Raw genomic sequence first — 26,748 nt, 5'->3', positions numbered from 1 at the left:
ATCAGCACGCTCTTGAATCATCAGTGCCAAAGTGTCAAATGAGGAATCGAGCGATCTCAGCAATTTCTTCACCACCTCATGGTCAGTGATGTCAGTGGCACCAAGCGCTTGAAGCTCATTTTAGATATCAATGAGGCGATCAAAGGTTTGCTGCGTTGAACATTTTCATTGTCGAGTCTTTTGAAGCGGTTGAAGAGATTGCGAAGAACGTCAACACGAGAATCATGTTGAGTTGAGACTCCTTCATTTACTTTGGAGAGCCTATCCTAGATAAGCTTAGCAGTTTCCAAAGCACTCACTCTACCATATTGTCCTTTGCTCAGATGGCCATATATGATGTTCTTCGCTTGAGAATCGAGTTGCTTGAATCTCTTCACATCGGCAGCATTCAGGGAAGGTGTGACTGAGGGAATACCATTTTCCACAACATAGCAGAGATCGTTATCAATTGCCTCAAGATGCGTTCGCATATTATTCTTCCAGTAGGGGTAGTCCGTTCCACCGAAGGTAGGACACCCAGCACAGACCTTGATCATACCTGCGGTCGACATAACTAAAACTCCAGGTGGTTAAACCAAAATCACACAGAACAAGGGAGTACCTTGCTCTGATACCAATTGAAAGTGCGTTATATCGACTAGAGGGGGAGGGGTGAATAGGTGATACTTATGAATTCTTCACTGAGGAATTTGCTGGTGAGGAAATTCCTAAATGAAGAACTACTTACAGCAGAATAGGTACTCAAAAGTAAACATAGCAGAACACACACATAGTCATCATGATGAAATGAAGACAAGCACAAAGTACATAAAGCGTAAGCACAGTATAACACAAGATGAAGACGGACAGACTAAAGAAATTGAACTAAGGAAATTGAGAAAGTCTTCAGTCAAAGTCTTCAAACAGATATGAACAAGCACACAACAACAAAAATGAGGAAATGAAAGAGTTGAGGAAATGGAACCAGTAAGCTCGGTGAAGACAATGATTTGGTAGACCAGTTCTAACTGCTGTCTCAGTTGTACATCTTGTTGGAGCGGCTGAGTATTTAAACTCGAGGACACACAGTCCTCACCGTATTCTCCTTGAGCTAAAGTCACACAGACCTCGCCCAAACAATGGTGGTAAGTCTTCAGGTGACTTCCGAACCTTCACAAACTCGATCACTCGGCGATCCATAATTCCTCTTGGATGCTCTAGACCTTGACGCCTATCCATCTGGAAGAAGCACAGTCTTCAAAGGTAACAAGCATCGGATCCACGCAGGATCAATATCTTTAGTGATGCTCAATAACTTTGGGGTTTTGTAGGTTTGGGTTTGGGTTTTCCTCACTTGATGATTTTCACTCAAAGTCCTCGGAGGGATGCTCTCAAATGACAAGTGTCAGTTTCTCTCGGAGCAGCCAACCAACTAGTGGTTGTAGGGGGTGGCTATTTATAGCCTAGGGAGCAGCCCGACATGATAAGACATAAATGCCCTTGTCTGATATGACCGTTAGGTGGGTAGATATTTTGGGACAGCTGGCGCATAGCACAGCAACGGTCGGAATATTTGACTCTCAAATTCCTCAGGGCTATCATGTTCCTCACTTTGTAGGCAATCCGCACTGGCGAATTCCTAACTCCTCAGTCAGAACAAATTCCTCAGAGAACAGAAGAACTTCGTCTCTGTCACTGAAGAATATGACTGAACTGTGTGAGATTTCCAATGGCTTCACTTGAAGGGATTGGTAGGTGTAGGATTTTGAGTTGAGCGTCACTTGGAAATTTTTCCTTAGTATTTCCTCGACCCCCTTTAACAGTACGGTGTTTCCTATGACTCAAGAAATAGAAAATGAAACAATGAAATACAGAGTCTTCACGCTTCATGTTCCTCAAATAATTGCCAAGTCTTCAAGGTCACACCAATTTCTTCACTTTCAAAGTCTTCAGAAAGTCTTCAGATATCCAAAGTCTTAAGTTGAAGAACTTCATTTTTAGGGGTCGACTTTCTCTGTAAATATCAAACTCCTCATAGACTTATAGACCTGTGTACACTCACAAACGCATCAGTCTCTTAACCTATAAGTCTTCAATACACCAAAATCACTAAGGGGCACTAGATGCACTTACACAGTGCCAATTGGCTCAAAGGGAAAATCTCTCATAGGTGTACTAACTACATCATTGTCATCCAAATCTAGATTATCAGGCAGAACAATTTCAGGGTTCCTGCTGGCAAAAACCATGCATCTCTCTCTTTCTTCAGCAACCATCTCATCAATGGTGTCTTGTTTTTGAAATTCATCCCCCCCCCAATTACTAGATTAACTTGTTGCATTTGATCAACAAGAACAGTTTTATCAACAGTGGAAACTGATTTACCTTTAATTATTTTTGGGATTTCCAGATTCTTCCTCCTTTTGTATGCAGCAACATTTCCATGATGCTAACATTCCCATGACCTCTGGTAGCAGGCTTTTGGGCTAACATAGGCCCCCATTTAGACTTCTTCTCAATAATGGCCCCATTCTGAGCTTGGTTGAGTAATTCCAGCAAGGACCTCTTCAGAGAATCACTTTGTAGAATGTGCAAACCTCAGGAGGGAGAACCCCCAACTCCTCTTCTATGGATTCCTCATTTTCAGACTCAGATAAGTCCACAGACCTGAGTAGGCCCTCACAATAATCCATACTTCCAGATATCTCCCCAAGAAGGGTCATATCCACTATTTCAGAAGGAACATGAGTCTTGTAAGACATGCTATCTTCAATTATGGTCTCATCCTTCTCCCCACCCTGGTAACCTCTTGATTAGATCTCAACAGATTATCTTCATATTCTATTCTTATCTAAGTATCATCATAAGATGGAGCACTCTGAACAGCTTCAACCATTGCACACTCAATATAAAATCCTCCTGATCAGAATCAGGGCACAATTCCATAGTTGATATTTCCACATTCTGAGAACATGCTTGGTAGATCCATGTTTGGCTGAGAAATTAGCTTTATTTAGCTCATCAATGGCCAGGACCCCATCATGAGATCCATCAGAAGCATGTTCTCCATGAGTCCCACTGCCATCAGCAGCTTGATCCTCCTCAGCTCTTTCTTCTTCCTCATCACCATCCTCATCATCTTCCACATCAATGACAGAATCCACTACACCCACCTGTTCAAAGCCCTCAACAGTAAAACCTAGCAGGAAGAGTTTCTTCTTCATCTCAATCAGCCTTTCAAAAGGTATCTTGATGGGATCTCTACGAGCAATTTTGATCCTGACATTCTCAAAAAATGTTCTGAACATGCCATTCCAGTCTACATCAGTAAGCACTCCAAAGAGAGAAGCAATTTGAGCAAACACTTTCGAAGTGCACCACTTTGGAGGGATCCCCTCAATCAGAACCCATGCATCAATTAATTCCTCAAAATGGTCACATCCACCTTTCCATTCAGTCAGCGTAACATTCACATCCTGGGGAAGAAAAAATCCAGGCAGCTCAATGAGATCTTCAACTTTCTTCCAAGGAGGAAATCTAACCAAGAAAGTCTTGCTAGATAACACTCTGATCTGCCATGGCCAATGCCTAGTCTTGCAAAAAGTTGTAGTCAGAAGTTCATCAACTTGGAGCAGTCCACTTCTCCTTTCAGAATGTTCACCACAACACAGTTCTGAAAATTCAGCCACTTTGATTCATTGGCAACAGGTACATCAACATGGCAGAAACCAAGACCTCGCGCTCCACTACCGAAGAAAGCAGCAGTGGGTTGAACTTTGGACCATGCAGCATAGTTATTGACATCGTGGTTCTGCTGACAGAAGAAACATGCTTTTGGCTTCACACAATTTCCAACATAGTGACCAGAGCCCCCACAATTGAAACAAATCATGTCCTTATACCTAGGATCAAGGACCTGTTCAACTTCCACTTCACCAGATTGAGACAATTGTACCTGGGCCGACCCCGCAGTTGAGGCTGTATATCTGATAGGTTTGGGAGCAGGGGCCTATTCCTTCACTGCCGGAGCAGATGGCTGCTTACGACCAGCGAATGAGGTAGCCTTCTGTCCCGCGGCCTTGAACTGGTCGGCAGCAAGATTGCCGCCCCCTCCTGCCGGCGATCGACCATCTTTGATCCACGCTTCACTACCTCCGCAAAGGAAAGTGTGCCAAGGCCAATCCCCTCGCGCACTATCTTGACGCTCTTCGGTGGTGGATCGAAAGGGCGAATTGAAGCAGGGAAGCAATCAGCCATGGCAAAGGAATTTCTATCGACTAAGTCCTTCCGAATCCAGCAGAGGAGTCCGGAGTTAGGGTTGTTTTGAGGCTACGAGGTAGGTGTTTTATAGCTGCGGCGGCGAGGGGGGGAAGGAACAAGCCAGAGTTGGCCAAAGTGCTCCTCCACACTTTCTAGGGTTTCTGCTTTACGTAATCGACTCACTCTACCCGCTTTCTCACCCAGGACACGGAATTTGCAATTGGGACCAGTCAGCATTGGGAATGGGGAGGGGGAGTGGCAAGGCGCCGGTGCCCCCAACACGGTGTTCCTGTCTGGGTCCTGCTCGATCCCCTCGCCGGAACTCGGCTCCGACGAGGTCTCACCAGCTGTACAAACAGCACCACGATTTTCAACCGCCATATTTTCGAGAGGGAGAACCCCCAAATCCAAACCCGAACCCACACCTTGATTACAAACACCCAAAACAATTTGGCTTGCAACCTTACTCTGAGCAATTGAAATTCCCGGAAACGAACTCGCAGAGAGAGATCAGCATGAATGTAAGGCATACCTGACTCACCAGGCAGGGCGGGGGCTCGATGGGTCTAAGCTAAGCTCAAGTCAGTTGGGGCAGACGACCTACTGACCATGTTGGGGCCAAACGATCCCGGCGGGAGGCACTCCGGCGGGATGTTGGCGATGCCCTCCCACGAAGGCAGACGGATGTTGAGCCTAGATGGATTCACCGTCCTGAAATTCTCCCACCGCGTAGCTTGGTGCAGATCCGGCGATTCGGCCTCCTGGATCGCCCAGAAGAGAAGCTCTAGATCCTTGCAGCCGTCGTCTCCGATGAAGCGTGCGCTCTCAATGAACTTTGCATGGCGGAGGATGTGGAGATGGATCTCCCCCCACTCGTCCCGACGCATCTTGCGGCGAGCCTCCGGCGAGTGTGGATCGATCTCGGGCAGTGGAGCCGCTGTCGGAGGCAGAATCGCCCGCGGTTCCACTACCCGCGCCACCTGCGCAAGCCGGCGCACCCGAACACCGCGGCAGTGCGCCCCAGCCACGCGAGATCTCCGATGGGGAACTGGGGCAGGGAGGACTCGATGAGCTGCGGTGGTGGGTAGGGGGTTGTGGATACGCGAGCTTATGGCGCCTCGGTCGCTTCTCCCGAGGGGGAGGGAGGGGGAGGGGGAGGGGAGGGAGCAGCCACTCGTAAAAGGATTATATGTTCAAGGGAGTTGTTTGTATGTGACGGCCATTCTTTGCTTTGGTTTTTAATTAAAGAGGTGGACGTTGCATGCGTGCATGACTGACGGCCTCTACTCATGTTAAGAAAAGAATAAAGGAGAGAGGGCATCATTTTTTAAATCCTTTGCACCAACATGTACGACATAGATTTAGTTATTATTGCAAAATTTTGAACTTCGGTTCTAGTGGGGCGATAATGCAGATTAGTGCAATCAGTGGCGTGCATTGTGCGTCCAAAATTTACATTTTCAAGAAGTGTGCATGTACGCACGCACGTAGACACAATAGTTGTGGAAGGAATAGGCGTGCACAGCTAGATTATAAGAAAAAGAACAGGTGTGCATAGAGTTTCTCTGGCTTCTCCCACAAGTGTGCCGGGAGATACTTGGTAGCTTCTCCAGCAAGTCGCCTTCCTTCCCACACAAGAATTGCAGTTCACACTCGAGCCAGCCAGCACTAGTCCTAGAGCCAGCCAACTATCACTAATTTCAAAGGGACAAACTTGTAAATGGAGATGTTCTTGACGAGCAAGGCATGGCTATCGAGGCCCACGCGCGGCCACATCAGTGGAGGGAAGGGAATTGCACTACAACTGTAGGCTGTGAGCTAGAAAGTGAGGGGAGTGGAGTTGGGCGCGCGAGACGTGGCCACACGTAAGCTAGAGCGATCGGCGGCCCCGCCAGGTTGTCATCGATGTGGTGGTACAACACGTACTCTAGATGCCTGATCAGCCCGATAGTCATGCTGAAAAAGAAATGAGCTCGTTGGAGACTTGGGGCGTGTTTGGTTCAAGTTTTAAACAGTAGTCGCATTGCATACACTTCTCAACCCAGCCTGGTTGAAGAAAAACAGGCCCTAATACGCCATATGCAACTTGATTGGTTGCCTGCATCTAGTGTCCCTGCATTAGGTAATACGCAAGTGGACTTTGTTTGGTTGGCTGCATTGGACCTAGCGACACATGAACACGGCAGTTGGTTGCATACGGCGTACATGTTGTGCTTACCTTGTACCCTAGTTGGTGAGCTTACCCACAGTGATCACACCTAGCACACCAACACCACAACACAACAATGGTGACGAACTGGGCGAAGATGATGAAGTTCTTCAGCTTCAGGCCTAACTGACGATCCACCTTAGCAGCTTCCACTTTGACAGCTGCAACCTTGGCACTGTCGACACTACTGCCTTCGTGCTTTCGCACCCAGGTGGAGTAAGCTTGTTCTGCTGCCTGCCTAGTCTTGAACCCTCTATAGTTGCTTTTGCTATACGATGCCACTTGTGCATTGGCTTCTTACCATGAACTATAAACCCCTGAAACCTCACCGATGAACACGACATACCACTTTCCCTAGCAATGCAAAAGAACAAGAGTTGAAGCAGAAAATCAATGGAGCACAAGTAGCAAGCAAAGTAGCACACAAACAACAATGGAGCAGAAGAGAAGTAAATCATGCATGATCATACGACATAACAAGTTCAACCTAGCACTACCTTGGTGTTAACCTACCACCACATCCAAAAGAGGGTGTTGTCCTACCATCGCAGGTTCACCATCAGCGTGAGGGGTTAGTATATACCATCTCACCAAAATATACAGACCATCAAATAGTTTTTGAGCCCTAGCTACACAAAATATACGTCGTCATCGTCATCATTGTCGTCGTTGCCACCGCCATCGCCGTCGGGGATCATGCATGCTCACAGGCAGCACTACTCTAGTAGTAGTGCTTGCGCAGCCAGCTCCTGAGCCACAACACCCTGTGAGCGTCGGCCATGGCAACGAACCCAACACCCTGGGCCTTGTTGTCAAGCAGGTGGCTGAGAGCTGCCATGAGAGCCTCGTCGCTGAATCTACCATGGTTCATGACAGCGCCATACAGGCCACGGTGTACGTTGAGGGGCTTGCACTCCCTGATGGTTGTTTCCACCTCCTTCACCGCCTCAGTCATACTGCAAAAGACATTGATCTCCTCCTCCATCAGGCCTCCTCTCTTCCTCTTCCTATCATGGACGGGGTCAAATGGCTTATCGAAGGGCTTCACAGCGGGCTTGTCAGGGCCATCAAGGACCTCGACGTCCGGTGTCCCAGGGAACTCTGGCATGGGAGAACCAAGAGGATCACCCGAGCCTATGGCATGCATCCTAGTTGCCAGCCCGAAGGAGAAGATGTGTTGTATCTGGTTGTAGTTCTGCATGGGTGTGTTGAGGAACTCAGCGTCCCTTTGGTAGTCCTAAGAATGAGACACAAGTGTTGTTAGTTGCGATTAGGAGTAGGCAATGGTGGACAGTATGAAAAGGAAGAGGGCTGTGAGCTAACCGCGACATGGCCGGCATAGTGCTCTGCCTCCAAAACTATGGAGCAAGTGTTCTCATCCCATGAGGTGCCGCTAAGGTCTCTCGGCTTGGACACTTGGATCCATTGACTTCTCCACTTCCTCAGGTGGTTTTACACCTGGGTGGAAGACACCTCTTGCCCACAGAACTCGAACACCTGCTTCACAACGGTGTTCAAGTGCACCTCCTTGAAGCCCTTGTCAGTCCTAACTCCACTAGAGATGAGCTCACACATCTTGTTCAGCACAAACGTGGACATGAATGGCTGCCACTTCATGTTGTTCGACCTACCATCCTTCTTTGCCTTTGCTGCTGCTAGCTTGGTTGCAGCGGCAGCAGCAGCATCAGCAGGAGTTGGCTCAACGAGCACTACTGCCACATAGTGGGAATCAGACTCGAACACCTATGAATCAGGTGCCGTCTCGGACATAGGCTGTGAGTCCTCGACAAACGATGGACCAAAATGGCTATCAGACACGACAAGGGCCTGACTAATATCTTGCGTCTGCGTGGTCATGAACTACAATCATAGCACGCATTGACAATGAGCATAGCACACAACATACCGGACAATCCATGAAATCAGGAGCATACATGTACATGGTTCAACACTATCATATCAAGCACATGCTTCATCACTAATCTATGAGCAGGAACATACATCTACAACAAACAACATGCTACAAATGGACCACCAATAGCTACAAATCACAGATCTAAGCATGATTCAACACAAGCACAAGGTTCACCTTCAAACTGTACTACTAATCTAGCCTACCACATGCTTGAACATCTGCCCTACCACAAATTGCAACTACAGCATAACAACCAACCATATCAACTCACAGATCAGACCACTAATCAACCATGCATCTAGATCAAACCCTAGCTGTCGGGGATATACCCTGCTGTATGACCCGGCCAGAATTATGACCCGGCCGGACTTGGCGACTCACCAGAGACCCAGCTGGAGCTTGGCGACTCACTGGCGATCCGCCCAGACATGACGGTTTACATGTAACCCGCCTGTACATTGTGACTCACTGGAGACCTGGCGGGCGGATAAGACGAACGACAAGGCCCAAGGCCCAGCAGGCCGGCTTATACTCTGGTGGGCCAGCTTAAGAGGAGAGCGAAAGGAATATTCCCTTACAAAGGAAGCAAGACTAGGACTCCACTTGTAATTGAGTAATCCTAATCCTACTAGGACTAGTCATATAACCCGCCCCTCGAACTTATATAAGGAGGGGCAGGGCACCCCAAAGAGAGAGAGGCAAGGAAAAATAATCGTTAAGGCTAGACACAAAGAGAGGAGAGCCGGATTTACGGCGTCTTCCTCATTAGCATAATGAGACCTAGCCACAAATAGCATGTAGGGCTATTACCGGATGATGTTCCCCGGGGCCCGAAGCTGACTAAATTCTTGTCTTGTGTGTTGTGTCTCTCGTCCCGATCAACCCCTCTCAAGCTATCACAAAGATGCGTTGGCCTCACGACTAAGTCCTCACACTAGGACATCTACCGTGACAATTCCACGACACTAGCTGCAGCTTAGATCTAGCTAGAAGGAACAGAGAGAAATGGGGATTGAACTCACAGAGGCCATGGCTGCAGCTTGAGGACGAGGGGGCAGTCATGGAAGATGAACACCGACCGGTGAAGGAGCTCCGACGCCGTGGACCGCCAGCCGATGAAGATGCACCGCTTACCTGCTCGACGGTGCCGATGTGCATCGGCGGGAAAGCTCGAACGGAGGAAGAATGGTGGCGGGAGTTGGGGCGGTGAGGGAGGGGCTAAATAGGGGTGGACTCGGCAGGAGGTAAGCCGAAATCCTCCTGCCGATTTTTCGGCGACGAGGGCGAGCTCGCGCCATCTCCCCTGCTCGCACGAGGGGAGAAGCACGTCCCCCTCCCCTGCCTCGCCCGAGCCAGGCTCGCGAGCTACTGCCGATTCATGCATTTCCCCTGGGCCTGGCCTAGACGTGCTTTAAGTTTCGTCTAATGCGGGCCGCACAGTGAACACAGGAAACCAAACGGGCCAAATTCTTCCCGCGCGGGCCAGGCTGGGCCTAATGCGGGCAACCAAACACGCCCTTGGAGTGGGAGCACATGCATGGGTGGGAGCTAGTGGGTCATGTCAACGGCAAGGCCCCAACTTGTGCCTCTGACTTATCCATATGAGTTGGCGTTGCGAGTGGTTTCCGAGTTGACATTTCGAACCATAGAGATTTGATTTAGTTTCACTTGTGTAGTCATGTGAAGCTTATAACAGCAACTTTAGTAGTGCTGTTGTACGGCCTAATCGCCATAATAATAACTGTACATACAATGATTTGAAACGAAAAACGCCCTTTAATAGAGTAGTCATATGGTTGTCGACCAAGATAATTTGTAGAGCTCGCTTTGCCTCGTAGCCGGCATGGAGCTTGCTCCAATACCCAACCGTCAGCGCGGAACGGAAGTTTCAGCGCACATAGTGTCAACAATTCTTGACTGCATGGAAATAGATTCATGTTAGAACAATTTTTCTTTTCCAATATGTTTTTGATTGGGCTTGAAATTGCTATCGTTCTCATTATGAATCGGTAAGAAAGATAAAAACAATCTATTTTAGTGAGCCCTACCACTGAAACTTCAGTTATTCGATCTGTGCAGCTACCGTTTGCGAAGAAACTTCACTTACCATTTCCATCAACGCTAAACGACCAGTGTGGACTGTGGAGTGTGGTCCATTGGAGGATCTGTGTGGCACTATATATGTGTAGCGGATATTGTTGTTGATGAGTGTGTTGTGTGTAATAAGCCGTGGAGATGAGCTCGCCGCATCGGGCGCATGTATGGGCGCGCGCCGGGCATGCTGGATGCGTCGGGTCCATGGAGGGTCGAGTGTGTGCGTGTGTGTGTGGTGTGCACGGGCGTGTCTGTGTGCTGGAACACTGCAGGTGTGAGTGTGTGTGTTGATCATTGGCGAGCCACGACGATCGGGCAGGTTCTGTTGGTGCTCACCGCGAGAAGCGCGCGTGCAGCATGGAGCGGGCATGGGCCAGAGCATGCAGGACGTGGGGAAGATCAAAGGCGAGTGGAGGCGTGGGTGCGTGCCCGGTGCGCTAGCTCGGGGTATAAAACCGTGTGGTGGCGTTGTAACAGATCAACATTGTCGAGTTCGTGCTCGAGGAAGGAAGGAGGCGTCCATGCGCTGGAAAAACTCGTATGTCCACCACTCTTCTATTATTCTTCTTCTTCACTTTTGTTGGTTCGCGCCACGGCGTCCAGAGAGAGAGCTCAGAGAGAGAGAGAGAGAGAGAGAGAGAGAGGAGAGCTAGGGCTAGGGTTTTGCGCGAACAATTGGCATCAGAGCCACGTGAAGACCGGAGCTCACCGGCGCCGTCCATCGTCCCGTACGCCGGTGGAGCAGGCGGATCGCTGCCGCAGCCGGTGTCGTTGCTCACCAAAGAGAACTACATGGCATGGTCGATCAAGGTGGAGGACAACCTCAACGCGGTCGGGCTGTGGGAGGCGGTGGTGGTGCCGGAGGACCCGGCGCTGGCCATGATCACAAAGAAGGACAAGCCGGCGCGAGCCTACCTGCTCAGTGTGCTCGTGGAAAACCTGCTGCTGCAGGTGGCGTCGAAGAAGATGGCGGCGGAGGTGTGGGCGATCCTCAAGGCCAGGTTCGTCAGCGCGGATCACGTGCGGGCGGTGCAGCTGGGCATGCTTCACGGTGAGTCCGAGCTCCTATGCATGGCGGACGGTGACACACTGGTGTACTTCGCCGGCAAGCTCAGAGCGATGATGGCGCAGTTCGCGGAGCTCAGCTCGACACTGGAGGTCGCCGTACTCATGAAGAAGCTTCTTGACTCGGTGCCGGACCGCCTGTATGCGGCGGTGGCCAGGATCAAGCAGTTCTGCAATGTCGGGACCATGGCATTTGAGAAGGCATTGGGTCGGCTGAAGGCGTTCGACAAGCGGCTGTGGCGACGCAGGCAGCCGGGCGGCGAGCAAGCTGATGGTGTGTTGATGTACACGGCGGCACAATGGCGGGCGTGGGAGCGGCGGCAGGGAGGTGCACGGGACGACGACGACATGCGCAGCGAGGCATCGGGCTTCGGTGGCAATGGACGCAGACGCTGCTACAAGTGCGGCGACTGTGGGCGCTTCAAGAGGGAGTGCCCATAGCTGCGGAAGGCTCCGGCGGCGGAGCGTGACCTGTCGGTGGACGGTGACGTCGAGGAGCCCGGCCTGCTCTGAGCCACAGCTTAGGGCACGAGTGTTGGTTGTAATAAGCCGTGGCGACGAGCTCGCCGCGTCGCCCGCTTGTATGGGCGCGCCGGGCTTGCTAGGCGCGTCGGGTCCACAGCGGGTCGAGTGTGCACGTGCGTGTGGTGTGCACGGGCGTGTCCGTGTGCTGGAACACCACAGGTGTAAGTGTGTGTGTTGATCATTGGCGAGCCACGTGGGGCGATCGGGTAGGTTCTGTTGGTGCTCGCCGCGAGAAGTGTGCGTGCGTGCGCGGAGCAGGCGCGGGCCAGAGCATGCAGGAAGTGGGGAAGATCATGGGCGAGTGGAGGCGTGGGTGCATGCCCGGTGCGCTGGCTCGGGGTGTAAAGCCGTGTGGTGGCGTTGTGACAGATTGACATTGTCGAGTTCGTGCTCGAGGAAGGAAGGAGGCATTTGTGCGCCGGAAAAACTCCTATGTCCACCACTCTTCAGATCTTCTTCTTCTTCACTTTCGTTGGTTCGCGCCACGGCGTCGGGAGAGAGGGAGCTCAGTGAGAGAGAGTAGAGAGATTGGGCTAGGGTTTTGCGCCAACAATTGGCATCAGAGCCACATGAAGACCGGAGCTCGCCGGCGACGTCCATCGTCCCGTACACCGGGGGAGCAGGCATATCGCTGCCGCAACCGGTGCCGTTGCTAACCAAAGAGAACTACATGGCGTGGTCGATCAAGGTGGAGGGAAACCTCGACGCGGCCGGGCTATGGGAGGCGGTGGTGGTGCCGGAGGACGCAACGGCGGCCGTGATCGCAAAGAAGGACAAGCCAGCGCGAGCCTACCTGCTCAGTGCTCTCGTGGAGAACCTATTGCTGCAGGTGGCGTCGAAGAAGACGGCGGCGGTGGTGTGGGCAATCCTCAAGGCCAGGTTCATCGGCACGGATCACATGCGGGTTGCGCGGCTGGGCACACTTCACGGTGAGTCCGAGATCCTGTGCATGGCGAACGGCGACACATTGGATGACTTTGCTGGCAAGCTCGGAGCGATGACGGCGCGGTTCACGACTCTCGGCTCGAAACTAGAGGACACCGCGCTCGTGAAGAAACTGCTTGACTCGGTGCCGGACCGCCTGTATGCGGCGGCGGCCGGGATCGAGAAGTTCTGCGATGTCGGGACCATGGCGTTCGAGGAGGCATTGGGTCGGCTGAAGGCGTTCGACGAGCGGCTGCGGCGACGTGGGTAGGCGGGCGGCAGCGAGCTGATGGCGCGTTGATGTACACGGCGGCGCAATGGCAGGTGTAGGAGCGGCGGCAGGGAGGTGCGCGGGACAACGACGACGTGCACAGAGAGGCATAGGGCTTCGGTGGCAATCGACGCAGACACTGCTACAAGTACGACGAGCGCGGGCACTTCAAGAGGGAGTGCCCGCTGCTGTGGAAGGCTCCGGCGGCGGAGCGTGACCTGCCGGTGGACAGCGATGTCGAGGACCCTGGCCTGCTCCGAGCCATGTCTTAGGGCGCGAGTGTTGGTTGTAATAAGCCGTGGCGACGAGCTCGCCGCGTCGTCTGCCTGTATGGGCACACGCCGGGCATGCTGGGCATGTCGGGTCCACCACGGGTCGAGTGTGTGCGTGCGTGTGGTGTGCACGGGCGTGTCCGTGTGCTGGAACACCGCAGGTGTGATTGTGTGTGTTGATCGTTGGCGAGCCATGCGGGGCGATCAGGCAGGTTCTGTTGGTGCTCACAGCGACAAGCGCGCGTGTGGGCGCGGGCCAGAGCATGCAGGACATGGGGAAGATCGCGGGCGAGTGGAGGCGTGGGTGCGTGCCCGGTGCTCGGGGTATAAAGCAGTGTGGTGGCGTTGTAACAGATCGACATTGTCGAGTTCCTGCTCGGGAAGGAAGAAGGCGCTCGTGCGCCGGAAAAACTCCTATGTCCACCACTCTTCTGATCTTCTTCTTCTTCACTTTCGTTGGTTCGCACCACGGCGTCGAGAGAGAGAGAGAGAGAGAGAGAGAGAGAGAGAGAGAGAGAGCTCAGTGAGAGAGAGAGGAGAGGAGAGATAGGGCTAGGGTTTTGCACCAACAATTGGCATCAGAGCCACGTGAAGGCCGGAGCTTGCCGGTGACGTCCATCGTCCCGTACACCGGTTGAGTGGGCGGATCGCTGCCACAGACGGTGTCGTTGCTCACCTAAGAGAACTACACAGCGTGGTCGATCAAGGTGGATGCAAACCTCGACGCGGCCGGGCTTTAGGAGGCGGTGGTGGTGCCGGAGTACGCGGCGGCGGCCGTGATCGCAAAGAAGGACAAGCCGGCGCAAGCCTACCCGCTCAGTGCGCTCGCGGAGAACCTGCTGCTGCAGGTGGCGTCGAAGAAGACGGCGGCGGAGGTGTGGGCGATCCTCGAGGCCAGGTTCGTTGGCGCGGATCACGTGCCGGCGGCGCGGCTGGGCACGCTTCAAGGTGAGTCCGAGCACCTACGCATGGCGGATGGCGACACACTGAATGACTTTGCCAGCAAGCTCGGAGCGATGACGGCGCGGTTCGCGGGGCTCGGCTCAACACTAGAGGACGCCGTGCTCGTGAAGAAACTTCTTGACTCTGTGCGGCGGTGGCCCAGATCGAGCAGTTCTGCGATGTCGGGACCATGGCGTTCGAGGAGGCATTGGGTCGGCTGAAGGCGTTCGACGAGCGGCTGCGGCGACGCGGGCAGGCGGGCGGCGAGCGAGCTGATGTACATGGCGGCGCAATGGCAAGCGTGGGAGCGGCGGCAGGAAGGTGCGCGGGACGACGACGACGTGCGCAGCGAGTCATCGGGCTTCGGTGGCAATCGGCGTAGACGTTGCTACAAGTGCGGCGAGCGCGGAACTTCAAGAGGGAGTGCCCGCAGCTGCGGAAGGCTCCGGCGGCGGAGCGTGACCTGCCGGTGGACGGCGACGTCGAGGAGCCCGGCTTGCTCTGGGCCATGGCTTAGGGCGCGAGTGTTGGTTGTAATAAGCCATGGCGACGAGCTCGCCGTGTCGTGCGCGTGTATGGGCGCGCGCCGGGCATGCTGGGCGTGTCGGGTCCACGGCGGGTCGAGTGTGTGCGTGCGTGTGGTTTGCACGGGCGTGTCCGTGTGCTGGAACACTGCAGGTGTGAGTGTGTGTGTTGATCGTTGGCGAGCCACGCGGGGCGATCGGGCAGGTTCTGTTGGTACTCACCGCGAGAAGCGCGCGTGCGGGTGTAGAGCGGGCGCGGGCCAGAGCATGCAGGACGTGGGAAAGATCGCGGGCCAGTGAAGGCGTGGGTGCGTGCCCGGTGAGCTGGCTCGAGGTATAAAGCCGCGTGGTGGTGTTGTAATAGATCGACATTGTCGAGTTCGTGCTCGAGGAAGGAAGGAGGCGTTCGTGCGCCGGAAAAAACTCCTGTGTCCACCACTCTTCTGATCTTCTTCTTCTTCACTTTCGTTGGTTCGCGCCATGGCGTCGGGAGAGAGAGCTCAGTGAGAGAGAGGAGAGATAGGGCTAGGGTTTCGCGCCAACATAGTGAAGAGGGAGCCATTATTTGCAGAGAGATACCATATCATTCAAGGGCACCTGTTTTCGTGTCGGAAAACCTGAAGCCTAGAGAGTGCATCTTAAATGGGTTATCTTAAAATAGTTACAGGAGAATTCAAAATGAAGTGCTTTAATACTGTTGCAGTTAGTTAGTAACTACCACTATCTAGCTCTAAAGAGTACTCCACTGGATGGTAGATAACAGATGTGGGATAGGGTATCCTAGGGCTGCCGCTGACAGTTCATTAAATCAAATAATCTTATGGAATTGACCGCCTGTACTGTACTGTGGTGCGGTATTATACCAATCCCTTCCTATTGGTCTAACTAAATACTTGAAAAACTATTGCACTGTTAGTTAGCAAGTGATCTTAATTTACTCAATAAGTGAGATACGAGTACCAAACCATGCACTTGGTGCTCCGTGTTGAGGCTGTAAAAAGCGGTTGAGTCGTTCAAGGATGTGACTGTGAGTGGCCAACAGGGATCCGATGCATCACAGGTATGGCTGTCGAAGTAGTTTTACAGGTAAAAGAGTATCACCCTGATGCTATGGTTCTCCTAATACCCTCAATCATACTCCCTCCGTCTGAAAATACTTGTCATCAAAATGGACAAAAAAGGGTGTACGTAGAACTAAAATACATCTAGATACTTCCCCTTTTATTCATTTTGATGACAAGTATTTCCGGACTGAGGGAGTACATGCAATTTGAACACTGAATATTCACTGTCTATGAAGTTGCATCCCTGTTAAAAAAATGCACACAGAGGCATGCATCCCTGTGACGTATGCTTGCCTAAGACCTATCGTGGTTCATGGTGGATTAGTGGTGGTTGGATCTTGCTTGGTAGTAGCCATTGGAAGTACGCAAACAGCGGGGTTTTTAAGGTCTGCGACCAGGCGGAGCCAGGAAAATCCTATTAGGGGGGCCAAGTGCTCTTAAAACTGATTGAGGAGGGCAAACAGCGGGGGTTTTAAGGTCTGCGAGACTGCGACGACCTAATAATGTTGCGGGTGCCTGAAAGATTCTGAGGTGGTTGCATCATAATTGCAGAGAATTCCCAACATAGCTAGGCACGGCGCCCGCATGCGTGCTTGGTCCATGCTATAGCCGCGCCAACGTTAAATGCAGATATGCATGTACGTATGCGTCAGTGCATCTGTGCATGTTCATGCTTGTTTTGTGATGATGAAAACTGTGATATTCTCGATATGTGCATTGTGACTTTCTGAGGTAAGAAACGATTCATTCCTGTTATGGCAATGCAAATCATGGCACAGTTTACAGTTTGGTCTCCCGCCTTTTCCTCATGACGCATGCGCACATTCAGGACAACTCCACCGCGCGACCCCAAACGGACGTCCGGTTTATCCGGATTCTGTCCGTTTGGGTAGGGGTTTGGGGCCGTGTCCGGGCCTGTCCTGGGATGCGGTGGCCGTGCGCGCAGCGCGCGGCCGCATCCATTTGCCCCATCCTGTCCGCGTCCACTTAAAAAACTAAAAAACAGCATTTCACATGCCAAGTCGTAGTTCAGGCCAGCGTCCCCGGTTCATCACGCCGGCCTACACGTCCATCGCCGGCATCAGCCAGCGGCTGGCAACATAGCCAACCTTCAAAATAAATAGTTCTCCTCACCGGCAACACAGCCGGCGGCCGGCGACACAGCCGGCCTCCAAAATGAATGTTTTCTCGCCGGCACACTCCCAGCAGCCCCGACGGGCGGGCGGCACCCATGCCAGCCTCGAAAAGAACGGCCACGCCGATCGGATGACTTAGTTCAGGCCTTCGGCGTCGAGCATCTCCTTCTGCCTAGCCTCGAACCAGCCCTCGTCTTGTCGCTCATCTTCGACAAGTCCACGCTCATGATCGCAAGGGCCACCTCCTTCGCTTTGGTGGCGGCATTGGTGGCCTCGATGTCGAGCTGCCTCTGCCTGGCCTTGACGTTGTCGGCCTCGATGTCCAGCTGCCTTTGCCGGGCCGCCTCCTCCATGTCGAGCTGCCTTTGCCGGGCCGCCTCCTCCATGTCGAGCTTCCTCCTCTTGGCCGCCTCCTCCATCTCAAGCTTCTGTCTTTGAAGGTCTAGGTATTGCTTCATTTGCTCGTCCTTGCTTTGCCGCTTCTTCTCGTCCCTCACATCCTTTTGGGACATCATGCCATGCAAAGTCTCATGCAAGGCCATGGATGAGGCGTCACGTATATCGTCCACCTTGGAGTTGGTCTTGCCCCTCGGCCTCTTCAACGCCTCGCCATCTCCACCTCTGGCGAACTTGGCCGTCTTCAGTCCTCTTTTCCTTTGTAGTTCACGGTATTGGTCCTTGAACTTAGGGCACATGTTGATGAGCGTCCAACAATGCGTAAGAGTGAATGGTTTATCATTGTGTCGGGCCTTGAATGCCTTCAAAGATTGGAATGCCTACACCACATGATCAACAACAAGTGAACATGCAAACATATACACGACCAAAGTCTCATGCGACGTCGGCGACTGGCAGTGCGTAGGCCGCGCAACCGACGAGCTGGTGCTCGCCGGGGCGACGGCTGCTGCAGGGAACCCGGCAGGACGGCCCATGCCAAGCATGAGGATGGCGTGAGCTTTGTTGACGTGGTCCTCCTTCTCGTCGGCAGCGGCCTTGCGCCGGGCGGTATCCAGCTCCTCGCGCATGGCGGCTCTCTTGGCCGCGGCAGCATTGAGCTTGACGACCGCTCTCCGTTCCCTCCTCTTCGCCGATTCCACGTCCAACTTGGCGATCTCCTCCGGCGTGTACTCCGACCGCGGTTTCCTTGGCGCCTTCTTCTTCACCTTTGCGGGAGGGTCGGCGGCCAGGCCGCCGGGACTCGGCGGGGCGTCGGCCATGGACGGAGGAGAGAGGGGGCGGCGGGAGGGAGGCGGGAGGGTTTGGGGCAAATGGCGCCAAATGGGCGTGGGGGGGGGGTTGGTTTCTCCCACCGACGGGGGGGCCAGGGGAGGACAAGGGCGCGCGTCCCGCCCGTCCGCGCGCTGTCCGTTTCACCTCAAAACCAGCGCAAGTTTGGGCCGGGGATGGGTCGAAAGCGGACACAAAGTCCGTTTGCGCCCGCGCGTTGGGCCGTCTCTTTTGTCCCTTTTACCCCAAACGGACGGGGGCGGACAGGATAGGGTCGCGCGGTAGAGTTGGCCTCAGGTCCCAGACACGGAAGTGGTACTGAGCTCGTAAAGCTGTGGAGTGTGGATTCGTCATGTGGGAGCACGTAAATGTATGGCTTGACAGTAGTGGTGCCAAAAGCCTGAAGAAGAAGTGTGGCGGCATGGCATGGTATAGCAGGCGGCCATGCTGGGTGACGAAGGATGACCGGCGAGCGCAGCTAAGATGGCGGCAGAGCAGGGCAGCGAGTAAAGTCATTGTCGGCCCATCTTAATCTTGTTGTCCAGTGAAGTTGTTGTCAGCCGCGGCCGCCATGTTTAGGCCAACTCCACCGCGCGACCCTATCCTGTCCGGCCCCGTCTGTTTGAGGTAAAAGGAACAAAAGAGGCGGCCCAGCGCGCGGCCTCAAACGGATAAATGTCCGGATTTCGTCCGTTTTCAACCCATCCCCGGCCCAAACTTGCGCTCGGTTTGGGGTGAAACGGACGCGCGCGGACGGCCGCGACGCACGCCCTTGTCCCCCCCGTGGCCCGCCTGTCGGGGACACTAGCAGTCCCTCCGCTCCCAACGCTTCACCCTCTCTCCCCGCCCCGCCCCGCCGCCGGCGCCGCCTCTATTCTCCGGCCGCCTCCTCACCGCGCAGCCCCGCGCCGTCCATACCAAACTACGTCTCGACATGGCCGCCACCACGCCCGCGCTTTCGTCGTAGTTTTGGTCGTCTATCGGGGGAGGTTTGGCCGTCGCCGTCCTTGCCGGTGGCGGAGGGGACACGACCGCCGGCGACCGCTCTTCAAGGCGGATTCCGACGAGAGCTCCAGAGCGGCCAGTAGCCGGCCGGCAACCATCCCTGCTGCGTCGAGGTGATCATCGCGGCCTATTCGCCACCACGACCGGAAGGTGTTCGACTTTTTGCCATCAAAGGTATGGATAGTGGAGACGAATTTTTCTTTCATCACTTCCTTTGTTCGTTGGAGGATTATCTTCGACCAAGGATTTGATTATCAAGGTGAAAATATCGAGCCCCTGCACCAAGACCCAACCACATTTGAACAGTTTGTCCAATTCCACCGTGAGATGCGTGATTGGCACACTCATTTGAATCTTCAAAATGACTTGGTTGAGCACGTCTGGGATCACATTGGCAACCAATAGATGTATTGGTCCAATTTAGGTTCAGTCAAGACAATTTCGATTTGGTTGTAGAACTATTTTATTAAAGACAATTTCAGTTGAGTTGTAAAACTATTTTAATTTTCAGACAAATATTTGGGTTGGAAACTAGTTTTGATGCAATTTGGGCATTTTTGGCCCTCACGGACAGGATGGGGCAAATGGATGCGGCCGCGCGCTGGGCGCACGTCCACCGCATCCCAGAACAGATCCGGACACGACCCCAAATCGCTACCCAAACGGACAGAATCCGAACAAAACGGACATCCGTTTGGGTTCGCGCGGTGGAGTTGGCCTTATGTCCACTTGTGCCTTTTCCGGCCGCAGACTTTCGAGGGAGAGTGAGCCTTTTTTATCGCTAATTCAGCATTCTACCACTGCTGTGTTACCTGTGTAACCAGATGATAAAATCAGTGAACAGTAGCTGTTTCCCCAGAAAATATCTGTTGCTAAGTAACAAACCTAACAGTTCATCATTGGGGAGAACATGTTCTGCACTTGGATCGATTGTTAATTGCACACGGATTCGTTCATCAAGGGAGGAGATGGGAAAGCATGCCAGCTTTTGCTGAGAGGCATTCTACCACTGCTGTGTTACCTGTGTAACCAGATGATAAAATCAGTGAACAGTAGCTGTTTCCCCAGAAAATATCTGTTGCTAAGTAACAAACCTAACAGTTCATCATTGGGGAGAACATGTTCTGCACTTGGATCGATTGTTAATTGCGCACGGATTCGTTCATCAAGGGAGGAGATGGGAAAGCATGCCAGCTTTTGCTGAGGGGCAGGTGACGAATGCCTTCACGTGGTACCGGAGACGACGATGATTAGGTTCGTGTGGGTTGGTTGGTTAACAGACTGGATCGGAGAATTCTGCCATTAGTACGAGGGGATCAGGCGTCGCCGCTGCAGGAGAGGAGATTAATGATGTTAGATCATCGCTAAGCGGCCCTGACATTATGCTTTAAAGATCCGTAATTGGATCCGATCGGCACCCACTTGCCCTGCGTCGCGCATGTACGAGCATGCAGCAGCAGCAGAGGAGTACTTTCCTTTTGTTTAAGAGCTGGGCGTTGCATGCATGCATGCATGCATGACTGACGGCCATTGCTCGTGTTAATTAGGAGTAACTAAGAAAAGAATCAAACTAAGAAGAATAACTGCCTGGTAGGGTGGCTGGGCAGGTTTAACAAGGATGATAGGAAACTAGCCATCGTGGCGTATCTGCTCTGTTTTGGTCAATCTGAAAAAATAGAAATGAGATTATCTTTCAAAATAAAAGAATAAATGATCCTTTCTCTATAATCAAATTAATGAGCCATTGAATTGTTGATTGGTCTATTTTGCACATAAAGGAGCCACAAAAAATGTATTGAAGCTCGGAGCAAGACTGCTAGAGTGAGTAGCAAGTGAAGTATACACAGCGTCGCAGGGGTGGAGCATCGATGTAGCCAGGCCAGAAAAAAAAGAAGACCCTGCTACCTGCTAAAGCTGCTGTCCCTTGGCGTTGCTGTTGTGCTTTAGTAGTTTGATCTTTTCGTGACGTTTGAACTATGTAATTTCCTGCTGTGATGCAGGTTGCAGACTGTTTTTAGTTTATGTTGCTGGGCTCTCGTTCTAGTAGTTTGTTTTAGGTTTGAATGCTTGGAGGTTTTTAGTAATACAAAATCGAAAGGGGAAAGCCATTCTTTGATAAAAAAAACTAAGAAAATAATGGTTTAAAATTCTTTGCACTAACCTTCACGGCGTAGCTTTTTATGTCGGAAAAGGTTGGACTTTGGTTGGTGGAGCGAGATGGGAGAGCTAGTGCACATTAGTTGTGTCGAATCTCGATCCTGGATGACAGGATGAACGATCGCCCGATAGACCAGACACTAGACCGTGAATTTTCTCTTCTCCAGAACAGATGTGGTAGGTGTGGGGTCCCGGATCCCGGAGTTGCTGGCTTCTTCAGCAAGTCTGCTGACGAGACGACTGCCTGTCACTGAGACCCGGGAGATAATTTTGGCTACCTTCTCGCAGAAGCCGGCTTCCCATGCAAGCTTTGTTTGCACTGGACACCAGAGGTTGCAGTTCGTACTAGTAACAGACTTGTAAACGAAGGAAAAGTTGCCCTGCCGTAGAGCGTGACCGTGTGAGCTGGAAAGACGGGGAACTGGTGGAGGTGGCCACGCGAGACGTGTGGGCATCGGTGTGGGTGGCCGCAGCAGGCCAGCACGTACTCCAGCTGACTGCGGTTGAGCGCGCTGGAGATGACTAGCTCATTGGAGTGGCAGCACGTGCATGTGTGGGAGAGCTACGGCCGCTTGTCAACGACAACCCTCTGAATTCTCCATGCGAGCGAAGACTCGCTTGTTTTTCAACGATGCCGAGAGAGGACTACCTAACTGCAAACGACTCGAATTCGAGTGAGCTCAAACTAGATGAAGTTTAAGACCGAGCTATAAAAATGATCCGTAATCAGCTTGTAATTAAGAGCATCTACAACCCAGACACATCCGTCATGTCAGCCTGGCCCACCGGTGACCCACCCGACCCCACAAAACCCCCCGTCCCGAGCAAACCCTAGCTCACTTCACTCCTCTCCGCTCCGCTCCCCGACGCTCCCCTTTTCCCAATCCGTCCAATCACTAGCGCCAACGAGCATGTCCAGCACCGGCAGCCACTTCGACGATAGCTCCGAAGACGAGGACGATACGGGCGGCAGCTCCGGGTCCGGTGTGACGCCTCCTGACGCCCGTTGATGTAGCGCCGACGCCGGCGCCGACCCTTCCTGCCGTGCGCGCGGATCTGTGAGGCCTGCCCAATCTGCTCGGATATATACACATAGCATTTCTGAATATCATTTTCAGACATATCATCCAATATGGACCAAATTACTCATGTGGCTAATATGTGACCCATTATGTCCACTAATATAGACCAATACATCAGACGATAATCACTATTTATCAGCAAGTAGTGAAAATAGCATTATGAATATAGGACTCATCATATTATCAAACTCATGCATAACTTTTCGTAGAAACACATATATAACGTATCATTTTAAATCTTAAAATAAGGATTTTGTGCATATTTATTAAACAGTTTCTTAATTAACAAGTTAATAAAGTGTGAATCGAAATTTGTTATGCTAACGCATTGAATCATACATTTTATTTACTAAAAATACATGTTTTGAACATGAATATTGTAAAAAGATCAGATATGTTTTCTTCGATATATCAACATATCGTTCGATATATTACTCAATTTCCAACAGATGATATGTGAAACGAAACCGATACAAACCCAATATCCGATAATTTTGAACCTTGATCTTGAGTCGGGCCAAAAAATGGGTCAGTCTCGAACTGCTCACACCTCCAGCTTTTCTTGCAACCCTACTTGTGTACATGTACATGGCGATGGCAAGTTGGCGTTGCATCTTGATTCCGACTAGTTATTATGAATCACAGAGATTTGGTTTAGTTTGATGTGGATCGAATCATGTAGACTATGGTTTATGAGATACAATTGAAAAATTCAATGGAGAGAATATTCCGGGAGGTCTTGTTCAAAAAACAAAACAAATCAAAGAGCTGGACTGGCGAATCCTCGGTGCTGTCGTCTGTAGCAGTAGCCCTGTAGTGTTGAGAAGTCGGAAATTTGCAAGGGCACGCAGGTGCAGGGGCACGCACCTGCCCAACTGTGCCCGGTCGTTCGATTGCTTCATGATCCGAAAGTCGCTAGATTCCGTACAATGGCACATCAAATTTTACGTTTTAGTTTCTTCAACATGTGATTATGTCATTCGCTCGTACAGTCGTACTAAGTTTCAAAACATTAAATTTAACAAACTTCCAAAATTTTGTCAAAGCGCATGTAAAAGTTGTTATTTCAATTCCCCTCGGCACATGGAACATGAATATGCAAACACAATACAATTAGAACTTTGTACGGCCTCAACCAGTGCAACATGAACTTTGGCCCCGAATCCGTGACAACACCATGGAACAAGAAATCAGACAAAGAATCGAGCGAGTCAGAGCTCAAATAAAAGAAATCCCCGAATCCAGTAACCTAACCCTAGTTGCGGAAGATACCTACCCACATCTCCATGTTCATGCTGCTAGTCATGTCGAAGTCGTCGTCCATGCTCTCCTTCCCATCCTTCCACGAAGACATGGTACAATGGCGACGAGCAGGACCAGCGGCGGTAACAGCGGAGTGCAAGCAGGCAGGAAGATGGGTAAGCTACAGGAGAGAACAAGAGAGTGAGTGAGCTTGGGAGAGAAAGAGGGTTGGATTGGCCATTTTGACTAGACCGACCTGGTCTAATCGAGCCGGCGACTGATGCAGGCCCTAACGGCCGTTTGAACATCACCGTCTTACTATGTGGATACGTGTCTCTGACTAGTGGGTTTGCCTTGTCATAATCAGGTTTAAAACGACGAACGGGCAACTAAATGAAAGTGGTAGTAATTTGTGACAAATTGGCACAAAACTGGTTGTGATTTTTAGGTCTTTCAGTTATGGTAGTTTTTGCCAATGCTTCCCTCAAAACATGTAGTTATTTTTGCTATTTACTACTTCCTTTGAGAAGTCTCTTTCCATTTCTTTTAAAAAATAATTTTTTTTTGGTTATGTCTTTACTGGGATCATGCCCCCAGTGAGTTCCTTTGCCATAGTGTGATCCTCACTGGGATTGTAAGTAGACACACATCTGGAAGATCGATGAAGTGGTGGAATGCACAAGCTGTTTATTCTTCTTCTTTCTTAGATCAACTCTAGCAAAGTCACCAAATAACAGCCATTTTGGCGAATTTTGCCGCAAAGATTAGTCTTGTAGAGTCATAATCATGCCCTCGATCTTCGTAATACTTGGAGGGCGCTACAAATCCAACCCTTGAGCGGATGACAGAATGGATGATAAGATCTACCAATTAATATGATGCCAAATTCGAGGTGCATGATGCAAATATAATGCCAAATGACATCAATATGAAGGGGATACAAATTTTTTATCGCAAAGGAACGGTTGGCTCGCAAAGATAATGGCAATGAAGACAAATCTTCTGACGGAATGGGTACTTTTGTCATGCTTAACTTTTCACGAAGTTGGGGTAACCGGCCTTGCTTCCGGCTTACGTGCCAAAGGATGAAGTGCTCGATGTTGATGACAAAGCTTGGTGGTTGATGTAGGTAATGCAGATGTACTCGTCCTTGTTTGTGATGACTCCCAAGAGCTTCAAGTTATCGTAGTTGAAGGCATGGGCGAGATACCAAAATGGCAATATTTGTCTCAACTGAATGATGAGTAAATCTTTCAAGGACACCTCGTGGAGATACTCTTACGTGGCCCTTTTTGTGTTTGAAAAAAAGGACAATTGTGGTCCATTCCTGTATCTGTACAGTTATTGTTTTTTTTTTTGACACCTATCTGTACAGTTACTGTTATTGAGAAATGAAGAGCCGTTATGTGTAGAGGAACCGCACAATGATCCTTTCTCGGTCCTGGTTTATTGGTCCTTCTCACATTTTGTGCTAAAATTTGACCTTAGATTTAACTAATGAAATGTAAATACATGTAACCAAAAATAATATCACTGAAAACTGTGTTCAAATATGATTCCAATGATATAATTTTTGATGACATGCATTATTATTTTTTAATTAAATCTATGATCAAAGTTTGACACAAAATATTAAGGGGACCAATAAACCAGGATGGAGGTAGTATCTTTCAAGAATACATGTCTTCATGTGGGAATACCCTAAATTATAGTTGGAGAGAGTCCAGTTCGAATGCGTTATCAAGTGATCTAAAAAGTCTCATATTTCTTTATAGAGGAAGTACACGAGAAACTCCATTGCTAAGAGCATCTCCAGCCGTTCGGCCCCCCTAGGGTGACGAAAAAGAGCGGCCTGGGGGCGAGCCGGCGCTAGATCGCCCCCTGGGGTTTGATTCGCTCCCAATCACAGGCCCACGGTCGCTGCGGGTTCGGTGAAGTTCGTTTTAATTTTTTTTTTGCAAACTAGGCGACTTTTGCATTAACTCGGCCATTTTTCATCGAAATTTGTACAAAAACTTAAAAACATGCATGAACTAACTTAAAAACGAACTAAAAAGCCTAGCCGTTCCCGCCACCGTCGCCGCCGCCGCCGTCTACATGCCGAAAAGCCTGTAGAAGCGGGTGTAGTCGCCGTCACCGTCGTCGTCGTCGTCGTCGTCGCGCGCCTCACCTGCGGCATCCCTGTTGCATCCCTCGCCGGGGTCGCCGACAGCGCTTGAAGGCCCACACTAGTGCAGAACCGGGCTATAGCTCCGGTTCGTATGGGCCTTTAGTGCCGGTTCTGTAATCGGCACTAAAGGGTGGGGACTAAAGGTCCCACTTTAGTACCGGTTCTGCACGAACCGCCACTAAAGGGCCACCACGTGGCACGAGTCAGGGCCGGATGTGGGAGACCTTTAGTACCGGTTGGTAACACCAACCGGTACTAAAAAGTTTGGGGGTTTTTGGTTTTATTATTTATTTTTCCTTTAGTTTTGTGTTTTCCATTTAATTCTTTTTCGTTTGCTGGTATTTTACGATACTACATATTATACACGTTATGCATATATATAAATAGAATTTCTCGTAGAACCGATCATATATATATATATATATATATATATATATATATATATATATATATATAGGGTGGGTCTATTATGATAACACCCTCTAGAGTCTTATTCTGCACACCAAACATCCTTATTCTGCTAACAGTTCGGCACCGCAAAGCAGACACGAACCGAACCGCACCCCACCTTGCTACTACTAGCACCTACCACCACTATCCCAACCCACCCCGCACTTCTCCCCTAGTCAACGGGCTCCCCCCACCTCCCGACCGAGCCACCACGCAGCGCCCCGCCCCGGCCACC

The 26,748-nt window shown here is 51.1% G+C and overlaps 1 protein-coding gene across 1 annotated transcript in view; it reads left to right on the top strand.

The window, feature by feature from the left end:
• The first annotated feature begins 24,011 nt into the window (after positions 1-24,011).
• LOC119360551 (cyclin-A3-1-like) overlaps positions 24,012-26,748 on the top strand; it is a 19,066-nt gene continuing 16,329 nt past the window's right edge. The window contains exons 1-2 of the mRNA XM_037626142.1: positions 24,012-24,069; positions 24,342-24,355. Of these exons, the coding sequence (XP_037482039.1) occupies positions 24,012-24,069; positions 24,342-24,355 (72 nt within the window). The remainder of the gene's footprint in view (positions 24,070-24,341; positions 24,356-26,748) is intronic.

Source organism: Triticum dicoccoides, chromosome 2B, assembly GCF_002162155.2.
Source record: "Triticum dicoccoides isolate Atlit2015 ecotype Zavitan chromosome 2B, WEW_v2.0, whole genome shotgun sequence".
Lineage (NCBI taxonomy): Eukaryota > Viridiplantae > Streptophyta > Magnoliopsida > Poales > Poaceae > Triticum > Triticum dicoccoides.
The sequence above is the reverse complement of the archived record's forward strand: the minus strand, read 5'-3'. Positions and strand labels throughout refer to the sequence as shown.